Source organism: Bufo bufo, chromosome 6, assembly GCF_905171765.1.
Source record: "Bufo bufo chromosome 6, aBufBuf1.1, whole genome shotgun sequence".
Lineage (NCBI taxonomy): Eukaryota > Metazoa > Chordata > Amphibia > Anura > Bufonidae > Bufo > Bufo bufo.
The window spans coordinates 118,506,341-118,521,025 of NC_053394.1; the positions used below are offsets into that span (position 1 = coordinate 118,506,341).

General features: G+C 43.8%; 1 protein-coding gene across 1 annotated transcript in view; it reads left to right on the top strand.

Annotated features, from left to right (window-relative positions):
- Positions 1-14,685, top strand: part of LOC121003882 (piezo-type mechanosensitive ion channel component 2-like) — a 124,138-nt gene that overhangs the window by 3,802 nt on the left and 105,651 nt on the right. The window contains exons 3-4 of the mRNA XM_040435822.1: positions 2,107-2,144; positions 10,927-11,089. Of these exons, the coding sequence (XP_040291756.1) occupies positions 2,107-2,144; positions 10,927-11,089 (201 nt within the window). The remainder of the gene's footprint in view (positions 1-2,106; positions 2,145-10,926; positions 11,090-14,685) is intronic.

Genomic DNA, 14,685 nt, shown 5'->3' on the forward strand with positions numbered 1-14,685 from the left:
GTGTGAAAGAGGCCTTAGGCTGAGGCTGCACCTAGACTTGTAGCACTGTTAGTTTATTTTAATTGTTGATTCACTGATGCAGTGCATAAGATGGAATAAAAGTCAATTTACTGCTTCAGACTAAGGCCTCATGCACACGACCGTTGTTTTATTCCGTGTCCGTTGTGCCGTTTTTCGGGATTTTCTGCGGACCCATTGAATTTCAATGGGTCCGTTGAAAACTCGGCTAATGCACCGTTTGTCATCCGTGATCCGTGGTTCCAGTCCGTCAAAAAGATATAACCTGTCCTATTTTCGCGGAAAACGGTTTGCAGACCCATTCAAGTCAATGGGACCGCTAAAAAACACGGAGGCACACAAGATTGTCATCCACGTCCGCGTCCGTTTTTTTCCTATCATTTGCATGGCAAACCTGTCTTAGATTTTTTTTTACTTTCCTTTATGTAAAAATAAAGGAAGACACACGGAAACAAAAACTGAAACGGATCACGGAAAAACGGAACCACATTTTGCGGAACGGAACACAACAACGGTCGCGTGCATGAGGCCTAAGGCTACGTCTACACGACGACATTTGTCGCGCGACATTTTGTTGCACTAATGTCGCCCGACAATTTTTATAATGGCAGTCTATGGTGTCGCACTGCAACATGCAACATGCTGCGACTGCAACGCAACAGTCGCAGAAAATCCATTTGAGATGGATTTTTCTGCGACTGTTGCGTCGCAGTCGCAGCATGTTGCAGTGCGAAACCATAGACTGCCATTATAAAAATTGTCGCGCGACATTAGTGCAACAAATTGTTGCGCTACAAATGTTGCAGTGTAGTTGTGCCCTATCTGTTGCGCGACTTATTGTGGCGCGACAAATGTCGTCGTGTAGACGTAGCCTAAAGCCTCATGCACACGGCCATTGTGCGGCCGTAATGTGCATTGGGGGTCGCAATTTGCGGTCTCCAATGCATGGGCAATGTCTGTGCGGCAGCCAGGACGGATCGAGACCCATTCAACTTGAATGGGTCCGTGATCCGTCCGCACTGCAAAGAAATAGAACATGTTCTATTTTTTTGCGGTGCGGAGGCACGGACAGAAACACCATGGAAGCACTCTGTAGTGCTTCCGTGCCTCCGCTCCGCATCGCAGCCCCAGATTGCGGACCCTTTCAAGTGAATGTTTCCACATCCATGATGTGGGGAGCACATGGCTGGTGCCTGCATATTGTGGACCCACTGTTTTCTGGAACGCAATACGGCCATGGCCGGGCAACGGCTATGTGCATGAGGCCTAAAAGTGCTACAAAAAGTCTAGATGTAGTTTCAGCCCTAAGGTACGGCCACAAGATTAGGTTTCTGGATGCAGTTTTGGAAGACAAAATCAGGAGTGGATCATAAAGGAAGAGTAAGCATAAAGGACAGATACGACTTCTGCATTTTTTTCTGAATCCGCTGCTGGTTTTGGCTTCAAAAACTGCATCAATGTGTGTCAGCCGCCTTACTACTGCATGCCTCCCAAGTGTCCCTCTGTCCCTCTTTGTTACTTATGTGTCCCTCTTTTTGACCTGGGTAATAAATGTACAATAATAAAGTTACTAAACTGATCCAGAAAACATCTGTCTGGTTCCTACCTATAAATTACACCTTAACTTATATATATTTTTTCATTATTTGGGCAATTGTGGACTTAAAATGTCTATATTAGAGGAGTTTTGTGTGAATATTTAAAGGGGTATTCCAGCACAGGGGCTGCACATGCTGTAGAAAAATAGCGGAAGTTATACCGCTTTACCGATTCTCCAGTGCTGCAGTTATAACGGTTACGGGTCCCTGAGGGCCCCCCACTCCTTGCTACTGTCTCGACATGGCAGGAAATGTCTGTGGTTCCTCAGTCAATCACTAGCCGCAGCCATGACCCTCCGCAGCCAGTGATTGGATCTTATACACAATGAGCCATAAGTGTCCTTCTTTGACTGGCCAAAAGGTGGGGTGATATGCTGATAGTGTCCCTCTTTGTGCTTTTTAAAAGGTGAGAGGTATGCTATTGTACTGTGTGCAGAGTCTGCTATACTTGACAATGACTGTGTTATTTGTTGCTGTCTGTTCAGATTACCTCTGGGAAGAAATCCTGAAACACTTTGGAATTGTGAGGTAAGAAGTATCATTTTTTTCAGACTATAAGACGTGTCCATAATTAGAAGCATAAAATTAGAAAATACATATATGGGTGATACACAGTGGATATGGTACAGACACAGTAGAAAAGCCAAAACAGTGCCATCGACAGTGTATCCTGACTATGACAGCCCCAGTGCCTAACCACATTGCATGCCACAGCACCTCCAGACTATGCCAATTTTCCAAAAAATGCTCGAACTGTAGAAATACATAGGGGAATTGATCAAACTGGTGTAAATTAGACCTGGCTTAGTTGCCTATAGCAACCAATCATACTCCACCTTTCATTTTCCAAAGGAGCTGTGAAAAATTAAAGGTGGAATCTCATTGGTTGCTATGGGCAACTAAGCCAGGTCTACTTTACACCAGTTTGACAAATTACCCCAACAGTGTTTGCAGGGTATGTTCACACATGACGGATACACAGATTTGCCAGCATTGCACAGTACCAGCAAAGTGGGTGAGATTTTAAGAAAACTGTAGCGTAAAATCTCCACCGTGGATTTCACCTATTGCAATGGAGAGAGCCAAATCCGCAGCTATTTCCCCTGCAAAAATAGCCCGAAATACATGCAGTTATTGCAGCATTTTTTGGTGTGGATCTGAGGCAAAATCTGCTGTGGACTTTTCTTCTATTTTTCATCGCAGGTGGATGTACCTTTAGGGCATATTAACATTGCGAAAATATACCACAACTGCAGTTTTCCATTGCAGAATTTGATATCGAATCACCAGCTTCTCATTGAATTCAATGGGAAAAATACCAACCTGCACACGGTGGCATGTTCTTCCACCGCTGATTTCCAGTCTGCTTCAGAAGTGGCATTACCGTATTTATTTATTTAATGCACTTATACAGCGCTACTATATTTCGCAGCGCTTTACAGATATTAGCATCCAACTGTCCCCAATCCAAGGTCCCTATCAGTATGTCTTTGGAGTGTGGGAAGAAACCGGAGTATCCGGAGGAAACTCACGTAAACGTTTACGTGGGGGGAACATAGAAACTCCATGCAGATGTTGTCCTTGGTCAGATTCAAACCTTGGACCCCAGGACTGCAAGGCACCACTGAGCCACCGTGCTGCTGGCATGTTAATATGTGGAAGCGGATTTTAGCTGCGTTCTACATTGTAGATAATGGAGAAGGACTAAAATTGCTAGCATTTTTTTGATGTTTTTGGCTGCATTTCCACTGCCCAAAACACGCTGCTCAGAGAGAAAGATCACACTACTAATCTGCCAATGTGTGAACATATCCTACTCACTGTTATTTTGTCTGGAGAACAGCCGTATATCAGATAACACTGATTGCTAGAGTTGTGATAGGTTTTATCTGGCCATACAACCCGCTGGTGACTTCTCCATGTGACTATTACAAACAATGTTATGGACAATCTCATGGCTACATTAAAACCATCAGCAATGGTGTACACATTTTTATTTGTATATTTTTATCGGACATGCTTTCACATTTTTGTTGATTATTGATTGGTTTCAGGGGCGAACTGGCCATAGACCGTACAGGGAATTTTCCTTGTGTGCCAGTTAGCTAGCCAGTTTGTGTTGGCTTTGCCTACTTCTGTTGCCCCATCTTCTAAAAATTTGGATCCACCTACAACATGGGGCCATTATAAAAAAAAAATTCCAGGGCCACTTTAAAGGGGTTGTGTCACTTCAGAAAATAGCATTTATTATGTAGATGAAGTTAAAACAAGGTACCTACTAATGTATTATGATCCAGCCAGCAAAGGAGGCAAAATGCGTAATAACAATACATTAGGAAGTGCCTTTTATTAACGTTCTCTACATGTTTAATACCACTTGCTGAAGTGAGACACCCCCTTTAAGGTCCCAATCCACCCCTGGTTGGTTTGTGCAATCACAATCACTGATGGAAATCGCTGATCAAACACTGACCAAACACTGACTTGTAAAAGCGATGGCCGCTTCTGTAACTCAGCCTCCCCTGGCTGGTACTTACTGTGGTTATTACCATGCCATGACATGTCCCGAGATGGGACAACGTGAAACGGGCGCAGCCCCCCAGGGCCCTCTATCGCATCCCAGGTGTAGTAAATGCTGAGTGGTGTAATGCGGCCCAAATGTCTCTTTATGTGTGTCACGGTGCTCCTACCTGGATACTGCTGGACCCCATGCTTTGGCTCCGAAGCAATAAAAAGGGGGAATAATTTAGGGATGGAGATGACCTTGAGATGAAGTTCAATGGCAGCTTTACTTGAATAAACGTTTCTCCAAACAGTTTTCAGGCTTTGTCTTGGTTCCAGCAGGCTTTAGCATAAACTGGCAGGCAAACTCAACTCTGCTTTATCTCTTTCTCTCTGCTGTACTGACAAGCTGACTGAATAACTTTGCTTCTTCTTGATGTGAGAGACAGGTTTTATTTCTTTTTATATATATATATATATATATATATATATATATATAATGTGAACATTCTGTAGTACTCTTTTCTGTCCACTAGATGGCTGCAAACCAGATGTATGAGCCACGTGTGCATTCCTTTTTTTGTCTTAAAGGGGTATTATCATCTTAATGATCACTGTTAAATCTGTTAATGATTTAACAGTGATCATTATTCTAAATATATTTAATTAACTAATTCCCACCCCTTAGAAGAAAATATACACATACTTACCTGACTGTTGTCTTCCGTCTCCCCTGGTTACGGCCACCGCTCTTCTCAGGAATCGCGGTGGCCGCGCTTGTGCAGGCGACTTCTTCTCTTTTCCCGGCCGGCCTCACACAGTCCCGAAAGCGCACGCCGAGGCCGCGCGTGCGCTATGGTAATTTCTTCCTGGCCAGTACAGTATAATTGCCAGGAAAAAGTCACCAGGGCGCATGCGCGGTCTCGGCGTGCGAGTTCAGTCCATCGCGCGGCCCTGCCGGGAGAAGACTTCAATCAAGATGGAGCCTGCCCCCTGCCGAGTGCCGAAACCAGGAAGTGGACAGCACGCCGGGAGCAGGTAAGTATGAAACGGTGTGTTGATAATACCCCTTTAAGGACACTAGGGGGAAGGGGAGGGGGATTAGGTTGCAGTTTTCAAATCTATCTATGAACTCAGAGTTGAAGTTGCTGAAACCACTCCTATCAGGTTAAGGAGCCAATAGTCTCTTCTTAAGGAACACCCCTTTTCTGATGTCATGTCTGCTATTTAAGTGAATGTAACTTGAATAAAGGGTCTCTCTTGTTCTGGCTCAGGAGGATGAGAAGATGCTTTCATGAAACCAACTGTGTGTCTGGTCTCATTATGAAAGTAGAATGGTGCGCACTTCTAATTGATTTAGCACCACGCAAAGACGATGAGAATCACATGAATTGCCATAACGTTGATGCTGCACTTCACTCTGTAGTCTGACTTATGTTCAGTCAAGGAACTTTTCTCCTGGCTCCTAAGGCTTTAAGTTTCCGCCTCCATGACCAGCAGAGCTTAAGGTGCTCTGGCTGGCATGGGCACGTCAGGCAGCGACGTGTCCCTGCACTCCCTTCCCCTGTCTAGAGGAGCCTAAAACTAACTGGAAACTTCTACCCCACCCTTCCGGCAGGAAGCAGGATTGTCCCACTTCAGCCCAAAGGTGGGGAGAATGGAATGGTAAGTTCCATTCTCTCTAACTATAGCTCGGCCATATTTGTTGCCACCTGCTGGTGAACCAGTCACATTACATGTAATAAACAATTGCATAACAAGACTAGGAATGCACACTGTGGAGAGGACCTGGAAAAAATACATAAGATGACATACAGGTTAACCCATTAGGTAGTAGCAGGGTGCAGGAGTGGTAACACCACTCTGGGGTGCTACATACACCTTTACTCAAAACCAAGCAGCCCTTAGCTTGTGCTTAGAATGTGCTCTAAGGGTACCCAAGGATGGTTAGAGTGCTGCACGAGACTATTTACTATTACTAACTGATATAGCAACGGCTACCACTACGTCTCTACCCGTATGAGTAGGGTTTCTATTTACATTTCTCCCTCTCGGTAATAATCAGAGAACCAAAAAGTCTGCACCAAGCGCTCAAATACTCCACGACCTGGCCACAGTCGTATATGGAGCTTGGTAGTGTCATGTACTGTAATCCCTCCACGATACTATTAGACACCCGCAAATAGGAGGGTGGCTTCATCCTGTAATCCCTTCCAAGCACCAAGGTCTAATCATACTTTACGCTTCGTCACCTTGATGACGAAACTGGTAGCTTCACATTTCCCTTAGGGCTGTGTACATTGCGTTAAGGCACCTAGGAACATATTTTTTAGACCTGCTTGTGACTTTACCACTCGGTCCTCCCTGTGTAGCAACAACACATGATCTCAAAGACACAGGACATATTGGCTCCTTCCCCTCCCAAGTCTGTGGAGAGAACAAGAATTAAGTGCATATGCAAATCATACAATATAATACCTAGGCTTTTTAAACTAATACAGGGCAAAGGGGGACAATTGGTATTCAGTGTCCTCAGAGGCAGTCCATATGAGCAATGAAGCAAGGATGCTAACTACAGTATCTAGCTAACAATATAAAGTCCAAAGTCCATTCAAAAAGTGCATAAGAGGTCACATTGTTGTACCCGTAACAGAGTCCATACAATGGGAAAATTGCTTAAACGTTGCAGAACCTTAGAACTTTAGTGCAAAAATATAGTTAAAAAATGTCACACTAGAAATCACAAAGAGATCAGGTGCACGTTTGAGTCCTTTCTTTGGGTGCTGGCTTGTAACGTTGCAAAACTGGAACATACAGTATAGTGAAAAAAGTCATTTATAATCCACATAAGGTAGTAGGTAATTCCCACAGTGGGTAGTTTTCCTCACAGCATGAGGTATCCTCTGGGAGGGGTTGAAGTCTTCCTCCTGGCTTCCATATTTGAGGGCGCAAAAGTCCTTGTTAAGCTGTGTGACATCCTCATCGATGTCACGGCTAGCAGTGGTGCTCTCTGTGGCTGAGACTCCAGCAGAAACTTCATCTGCGATCTCCTGGTGGCCTTCTGTAGCAGAATTTAGTACTGCAGGATCACCTTCCTCTGGAGGATCCTCTGTAAGCCTTGACCTTTTCCTGGTAGATGACAGATTCTCCAGTCTTTCATAGCAAGGAGCTCCGGATTCATTGGTGGTTCTGGAGTGCATGGAGCAGTATCAGTAGATTCCTCCTTATCCTCGCACACCTCAGGGCAGTGCTCCTGTTTGGTGGGCTCGGGCTGTACAGTAGCAGTAGTAGTAGGCCTGGAGATTTCTGTAGTGGCAGTGATAATGGCCACAGACTGGCTTTTTTCGGGCTCTGCTACTCCAGTAGTCAGGGGCAACTGTGGTAACCTTCGCCTGGCAGATGGCCCGCTGCTCCCTCCCGGAGGGACTGGAAGTCTTCTTCGCTGTTGTTGCAGGGGTTGAAAGTCCCAAGTGGCAACGACAATGGCCACAGGGCAGTCCTTCTCTGACCCCACTGTGGAGGTACCTAGAGGCATGATGCATGTGGCTGTAGCTGCTGATAGTGCTGATGGTTTGCTGCGATCCAAGTAGGGTGGCCACTGGCTTCCCCTCAGAAAGCCGGACCTCACCGGCCACATCCCTAAACCAATAAACTACACCCACGTCTATGAAGCCATGCCCGCCCAGTGAAGCCACGCCCCATCGCAGGAAGGTGAGGAGGAAGTCCGACACACTGGGTGCGCTGTGTGGATGGAGGGGAGGGGGTGATGGCCTCAGGGGCAGAGCGGTGCCCCCGGGTTATGGGTAAATATGGGCACCAGGATAAGTTTACACTGTGCAGGTGCCACACTCAGTCTCACAGGGAGCCCCCAGCAGCTCGTCCTCCGCCTTCCTGAACAAACCTGCTCTGCTCCTGGCTGCACATGCCGGCTCTCTACAGGCTGCCCGGCCATATGGCCTGCACCGGTGAGGTCCCGTCCCTCGCAGCACTCCTCTGTTCCCGACTTCCCAGAACTGGCTGGTGCAGCTACAGCGCTGATAACGTTGTGATGTCATCGTGCAATGTGATCCAGACATGCTGCCAGGCCCTGCCTCCTGCCAATTACTTAAAGTGACCATGCCTGAGCGGAGTCAGCGGACCTGCCGTCCCCGTCACCCTGTTACCAACAAAAAAGGAGGACTTCTGGCCGTCCGTCCTGGCCTTGCGCCAGACGGAGGACCAGGAGTCTAAAAAACGGACTGTCCAGCCTAAAAACGGATGTCTGGCCACCCTAGATCCCATGGGTGCTATCCTTACTGTCAGATATGGCTTTTGATACCCTGTACCAGACTAGAGGGGTCAGTGTAAGCTAACATGCAATTTAAGTGTATGTTGCTATGGGCAACAGCAGCAGAATTGGTGCGTGGCTCCTTTAAGAGTCGCTGCAACTGCTCAATTCTGGGGAGTATGATGCTCTGGCATGCAGATAATGGTCCAAAACAGTCTTTAGCAAGGTTATTTTCCCCAACAGTACTCACTCAGACCTCTGGACATTGCTTCTCAGGATCCAGGGAAGAAGGAACTGCATTTTCCCTTTCCCTTTGCCACTGCTTCTACTTCCTGTAGGGGGTACAGTTGGTTTCTCTGTCCTCCTGGGAACTTGTACTGAGCAATTTAGTTTCTTCTGCTGTAAGAATGGTTCCTCTGTGGAGACGGGCTCTTTGGTTCCCTCCCCTCTGATGGGTGGATGTCTTCCTCTCAACACACAATGCCCAAATCCAAGATGGCTGATTAACCCCTGTTTTGCCACAGTGCTGCAACCGATGCAGATTCACACTCTCCAGCAGTAAGTAGATGCTATAAAGTCTCTTGTAGGAGGATTTACAGATAGAGTGGGCCTTCAATGCGCAAAAATAGATTCTGTCCCCAGGGCCCTCTATTGCGTCCCAGGTGTAGTAAATGCCGAGTTGCGTAGTGCGGCCCAAATGTCTCTTTATGTGTGTCACGGTGCTCCTACCTGCCCATACCGCTGGACCCCAGGCTTTGGCTCTGAAACAATAAAAAGGGGGAGTAATTGAGGGATGGAGGAAAAATAACTTGAGTCCAGACCTTGAGATGAAGTTCAATGGCAGCTTTACTTGAATAAATGTTTTTCCAAACAATTTTCAGGCTTTGTCTTGGTTCCAGCAGGCTTTAGCATAAACTGGCAGGCAAACAACTCTGCTTTATCTTTTTCTCTCTGCTGTACTGACAAGCTGACTGAATAACTTGGCTTCTTCTTGATGCTACACTTCACTCTGTAGTCGGACATGTTCAGCCAAGGAACTTTTCTCCTGGCTCCTGAGGCTTCAGTTTTCCGCCTCCATGACCAGCAGAGCTTAAGGTGCTGTGGCTGGCATGGGTACGTCAGGCAGTGACATGTCCCTGCACTCCCTTTCCCTGTCTAGAGGAGCCTAAAACTAACTGGAAACTTCTGCCCCACCCTTCCGGTAGGAAGCAGGACTGGCCCACTTCAGCCCAAAGGGGGGAGAATGGAATGGTAAGTTCCATTCTTTCTAACTATAGCTCTGTCATATTTCACCATGCTGGTGAATCAGGCACATTACATGTAATAAACAGTTGCATAACAAGATTAGGAATGCACATTGTGGAGAAGACCTGGAACAAAATACATAAGATGAAATACAGGTTAGCCCATTAGAGATAGTAGCAGGGTGCAGGAGTAGTAACACCACTCTGGGTTGTTACAAACGTTTTTAAGAAGGTATTTATTTTTCAAAACATGAAGATTATTCAAACTGTAAAGAAAGAGATACAATTTTACAATCCAGCTTCCGTATCTTTTCCACAGTTTTTAAGATCTCTGCTTGCTGTCGTTCTGCAGGAACATTCATTTTTTACTTCCATTGGATAAAAATGTGTCCTGTTCATGTCTTGATCACACTGGTACTGTAACTAGCCGTGTATCTGCGTGTCCTTTACCAGGACAGATATTTATCGGTCGATAATATGCTATGAAGGATCCCACCAAATGACAGCAATCAGATATTTCAATTTTTTTTTGCAAATTTGCTTAATATTTGCTGGAGAGTACTTATAGTTTGTGCTTTGACTTAAAGGGGTTGTCTCACGAAAAATATTCTAAGGTTTTCAAACCAGCACCTGGACCGAAAGTCACATGTACTGAAATAAATTTAGCATAGCCACTGAGTAATTCAATAAATTGTATCTGTATGGCGCCACCTGCTGTATGTTTTTTCTCTTATTTCTTTGTCCGGCTCACTGACATGGCCGCACATGCTCAGTTTCATCCTTCAATTGAGTTGTGATGCAGCAGAAAAGACACTCCCCTTGAGATATCACCTTGATATAAATCTAGCACAGCAATAAATGGGGATATTTCCATGTAAGGTACAGGGCTGGTTCTAGCTTTGTTAGAAAGAGATTGTCATGTACTATATGGTGTCTGATTTTCATTTTTAACATTAGTCATGGGAGAACCCCTTTAAGTTGTGACATAAGACTAAAGTAGCTTATTACATGCGCCAGGGATCGGGCGCATATTGGGAGCAAACATTCCTATGAACACTTGTTCTTGATAATTGGTCCATGTAAATGTGCTGCTAATCACCTGAGAATTGTAATAGCAACCATACAGAGGAGATGATTGCTGCATGTAAATACGGCTCCCATGAGCAGACAAACAAATGGTTCATTCCCAGTCATGTGTATCAGCCCATGTGTCATAAGCTTGTAGTACATTCTCTTCCTCTTGCTCATACAATAAATAATTTATTGTATGAATTGAAGTAATTTTTTTCTGTTTTAGACTTAGCAACGTAGATGCTTGGAACATAGTCCGACTGTTGGCCTCCGATATTGGCATGTTATTTTCTGGATATTTTATTCGAAGGGCCTGTAAAAAACTAGTAAGATCAGGAGCTCCCAAAATCAGTGTTCGTGTGAGCAGTGAGGAGGAAGAAGAAGATGAGGTGAGCCCATAATTTTTCGGTGTTATTTGTCATGGAAGGGTCATCTTTGCAGTTATCTTCCCCCCCCCCCCCCCCCCCCCCCACACACACACACATTGGTGGAGATGTACTAAGAGAATTCCAACTTAAGTTCACCATGTACTAAGAGAATTCCAACTTAATTTTACCAAAAAACTAGCATATATGCACCACATTTATTTTGTGATTTTAGACACATTTTGTGCTTAACTTTACAAGGGGGTATGACTTAATCGGAAAGGGCTTAGGTTAAAGAAATACTGTACTTTCACACAATTTAATAAAAAATGTTGTATCCACCCACAGAATAAAATTATCATATCATATATGGAGATGTTATATTGGCAGAATAGAATGGCTCTACTGGTCAATTGGGATGGGATGGTGCTTAATATCTGAGTGTTGACCAAAAAAATTTAAGAGATAGTTAGGAAGATATGGCACTCATATATCTGGAGGACTGCTCAAACATTAAATTTTATTATATTCAAGTAATATAATGTTCCACAGGTCATAATTGTTAAAAAGGTCATAAATCTAAAATAGTCATACAAGATACGTATATTGTACAGAAAATAAAACAAGAAATGATTAAAACATCACTAAAAATGACGATTCATTATGAGAATCACTGAGGCATAAAATGACTGGTTATTCAGTGAACCTAACTTTACTTGGTATGTCCACCACAGTAAAATCTGATTATCGAATATAATGATCGCTCAGGCCGGATTTTTCGATCAAGTAATCACCGGATATTCGATATCCACAATTGTTATGTCCACCACAATATAATCGGGTTGGCGAATATAATGATTATTCAAGCCGAATTTCCGATCGGGTGATCACCGAATGTTCGATATCAGCGATCGCCGATTAATACATTGTAACACTTGTATGATTTTCACAGAAGGAAAAGACTAGTTTCGGTTCGATTATTGGCTGTGAGTTGCAGATGTTGTATTGGTCCAACACCATATATTCGGGCGGCTCACAAAGTCAATATTTCGTAATAGAAACTCTGTATAGTAATTCACAAATTATCGCAGCTTGAATTATTCGGGGTTCCAGCTCTTTGGTGGCGTCCCACCTGTTTATGAGCTGTACTGCTCCCTTACCTCCAAAGCGAAGTATGGCTTTTTCCTGTGATCTCCGCTACTGCCTCAGTGATTCTCATAATGAATCGTCATTTTTTGTGATGTTTTAATCATTTCTTGTTTTATTTTCTGTACAATATACGTATCTTGTATGACTATTTTAGATTTATGACCTTTTTAACAATTATGACCTGTGGAACATTATATTACTTGAATATAATAAAATTTAATGTTTGAGCAGTCCTCCAGATATATGAGTGCCATATCTTCCTAACTATCTCATATATGGAGATGGCCTTGCGGTTCGCCCGGCGGTCATTTTCATGGCGAAATTTGCGCATTCATGATTCGCCGAACATGCGAACATATGGCGATGATCGCATGCGCCATATTCTTTTGCATTGAGCTGAACTTTGACCAATGACACATCCATCAGGTGGGACAGGACAGCCAATTGAGACGTTTCAGCACATGAACACACCCCAACCCTATAACAGAACCCGATCTGGCAGTCATTTTACATTCTCTGTTTTGACAGTGTAGGGAGAGGTTGCTTTGTGGAGCAGGGACAGACTGTTAGGGACACCAAATGCTTGCTAATAGGGCCACAAAAGTCCTTTTAAGGACTGGTATAGGTGTGCTATCGATAGGTGTGATATAGAGGGGTGGGATATACTTATAATATACTTTCTAACATAGAAAGTATATTATAGTGCATTTGTATTGTGCAGCAGTTGTGTGCGGTTCTGCTGCAATACCGCAGCTATATAGAGGGACAAACGTTATTGGAATAACTAATTGCAACTGTTATGATATATCTGTTGCCCCCCCAAAAAAACTGATTGAGGGGTGTAATATACCTATAATATAGTTTCTAACATAGAAAGTATATAGTGCATTTGTATTGTGCAGCAGTTGTGTGCGGTTCTGCTGCGATACCTCAGGTATATAGAGGGACAAGCGCTATTGGAACAACTATTTACAACGGGTATGATATACCTGTTGCCCCCCAAAAAACTGATTGAGGGGTGAAATATACATGCTTCGACAAAATACTGATTAAGAGGTGCGATATACCTGCTTCCGCAAAATACTAATTGAGGGGTGCGATATACCTGCTTCCACAAAATATTGATTAAGGGGATTGATATACCTGCTTCCACCAAATATTGATTGAGGCCTGTGATACACCTGCTTCCACAAAATACTGATTAAGGGGATTGCTATACCTGCTTCCACCAAATATTGATTGAGGCCTGCAATATACCTGCTTCCGCAAAATTCAGATCGAGGGGTGGGATATACCTGCTTCCACAAAATATTGATTAAGGGGTTCTATATACCTGTTTCCATAAAATACTGATTGAGGGGTGCGATATACCTGCTTCCACCAAATACTGATTGAGTCCTACGATACACCTGCTTCCACAAAATACTGATTGAGGGGTGTGATATACCTGCTTCCACAAAATACAGATTGAGAAGTGCGATATATCTGTTTCCACCAAATATTGATTAGAGGTTCTATATACCTGCATCCACAAAATACTGATTGAGGGGTGCGATATACCTGCTTCCACAAAATACTGATTAAAGGGTTTGATATACCTGCTTCCACAAAATACAGACTCAGGGGTGCGATATACCTGCTTCCACCAAATATTGATTAAGAGTTTCTATATACCTGCTTCCACAAAATATTGATTAAGGGGATTGATATATCTGCTTCCACAAAATACTAATTGAGGGATTCTGTATACCTGCTTACACAAAATACTGATTGAGGGGTTTTATATACCTGCTTCCACAAAATACTGATTAAGGGGTGCGATATATCTGCTTCCACCAAATATTTATTAAGAGGTTCTATATACCTGCTTTCACAAAATACTAATTGAGGGGTGCGATATACCTGCTTCCACCAAATATTGATTGAGGCCTGCGATACACCTGCTCTCACAAAATACTGATTGAGGGGTGCGATATGCCTGCTTCCACAAAATATTGATTAAGGGGATTGATATACCTGCTTCCACAAAATTCTGATTGGGGGTTTCTATATACCTGCTTCTACAAAATACTGATTGAGTGGTTCTATATACCTGCTTTCACAAAATATTGATTAAGGGGTTCTTGTACCTGCTTCCACAAAATACTGATTAATGGGGTGCGATATACCTGCTTCCACCAAATATTGATTGAGGCCTGCGATACACTTGCTTCCACAAAATACTGATTGAGGGGTGCGATATACCTGCTTCCACCAAATATTGATTAAGGGGTTCTATATACCTGTTTCCACAAAATACTAATTGAGGGGTGCGATATACCTGCTTCCACCAAATATTGATTGAGGCATGCGATACACCTGTTTATACAAAATGCTGATTAAGGGGTTTGATATACCGGCTTCCACCAATTACTGATTGAGGCCTGCGATATACCTGCTTCCACAAATACTGCTCTTCTCTAGGGACTTTG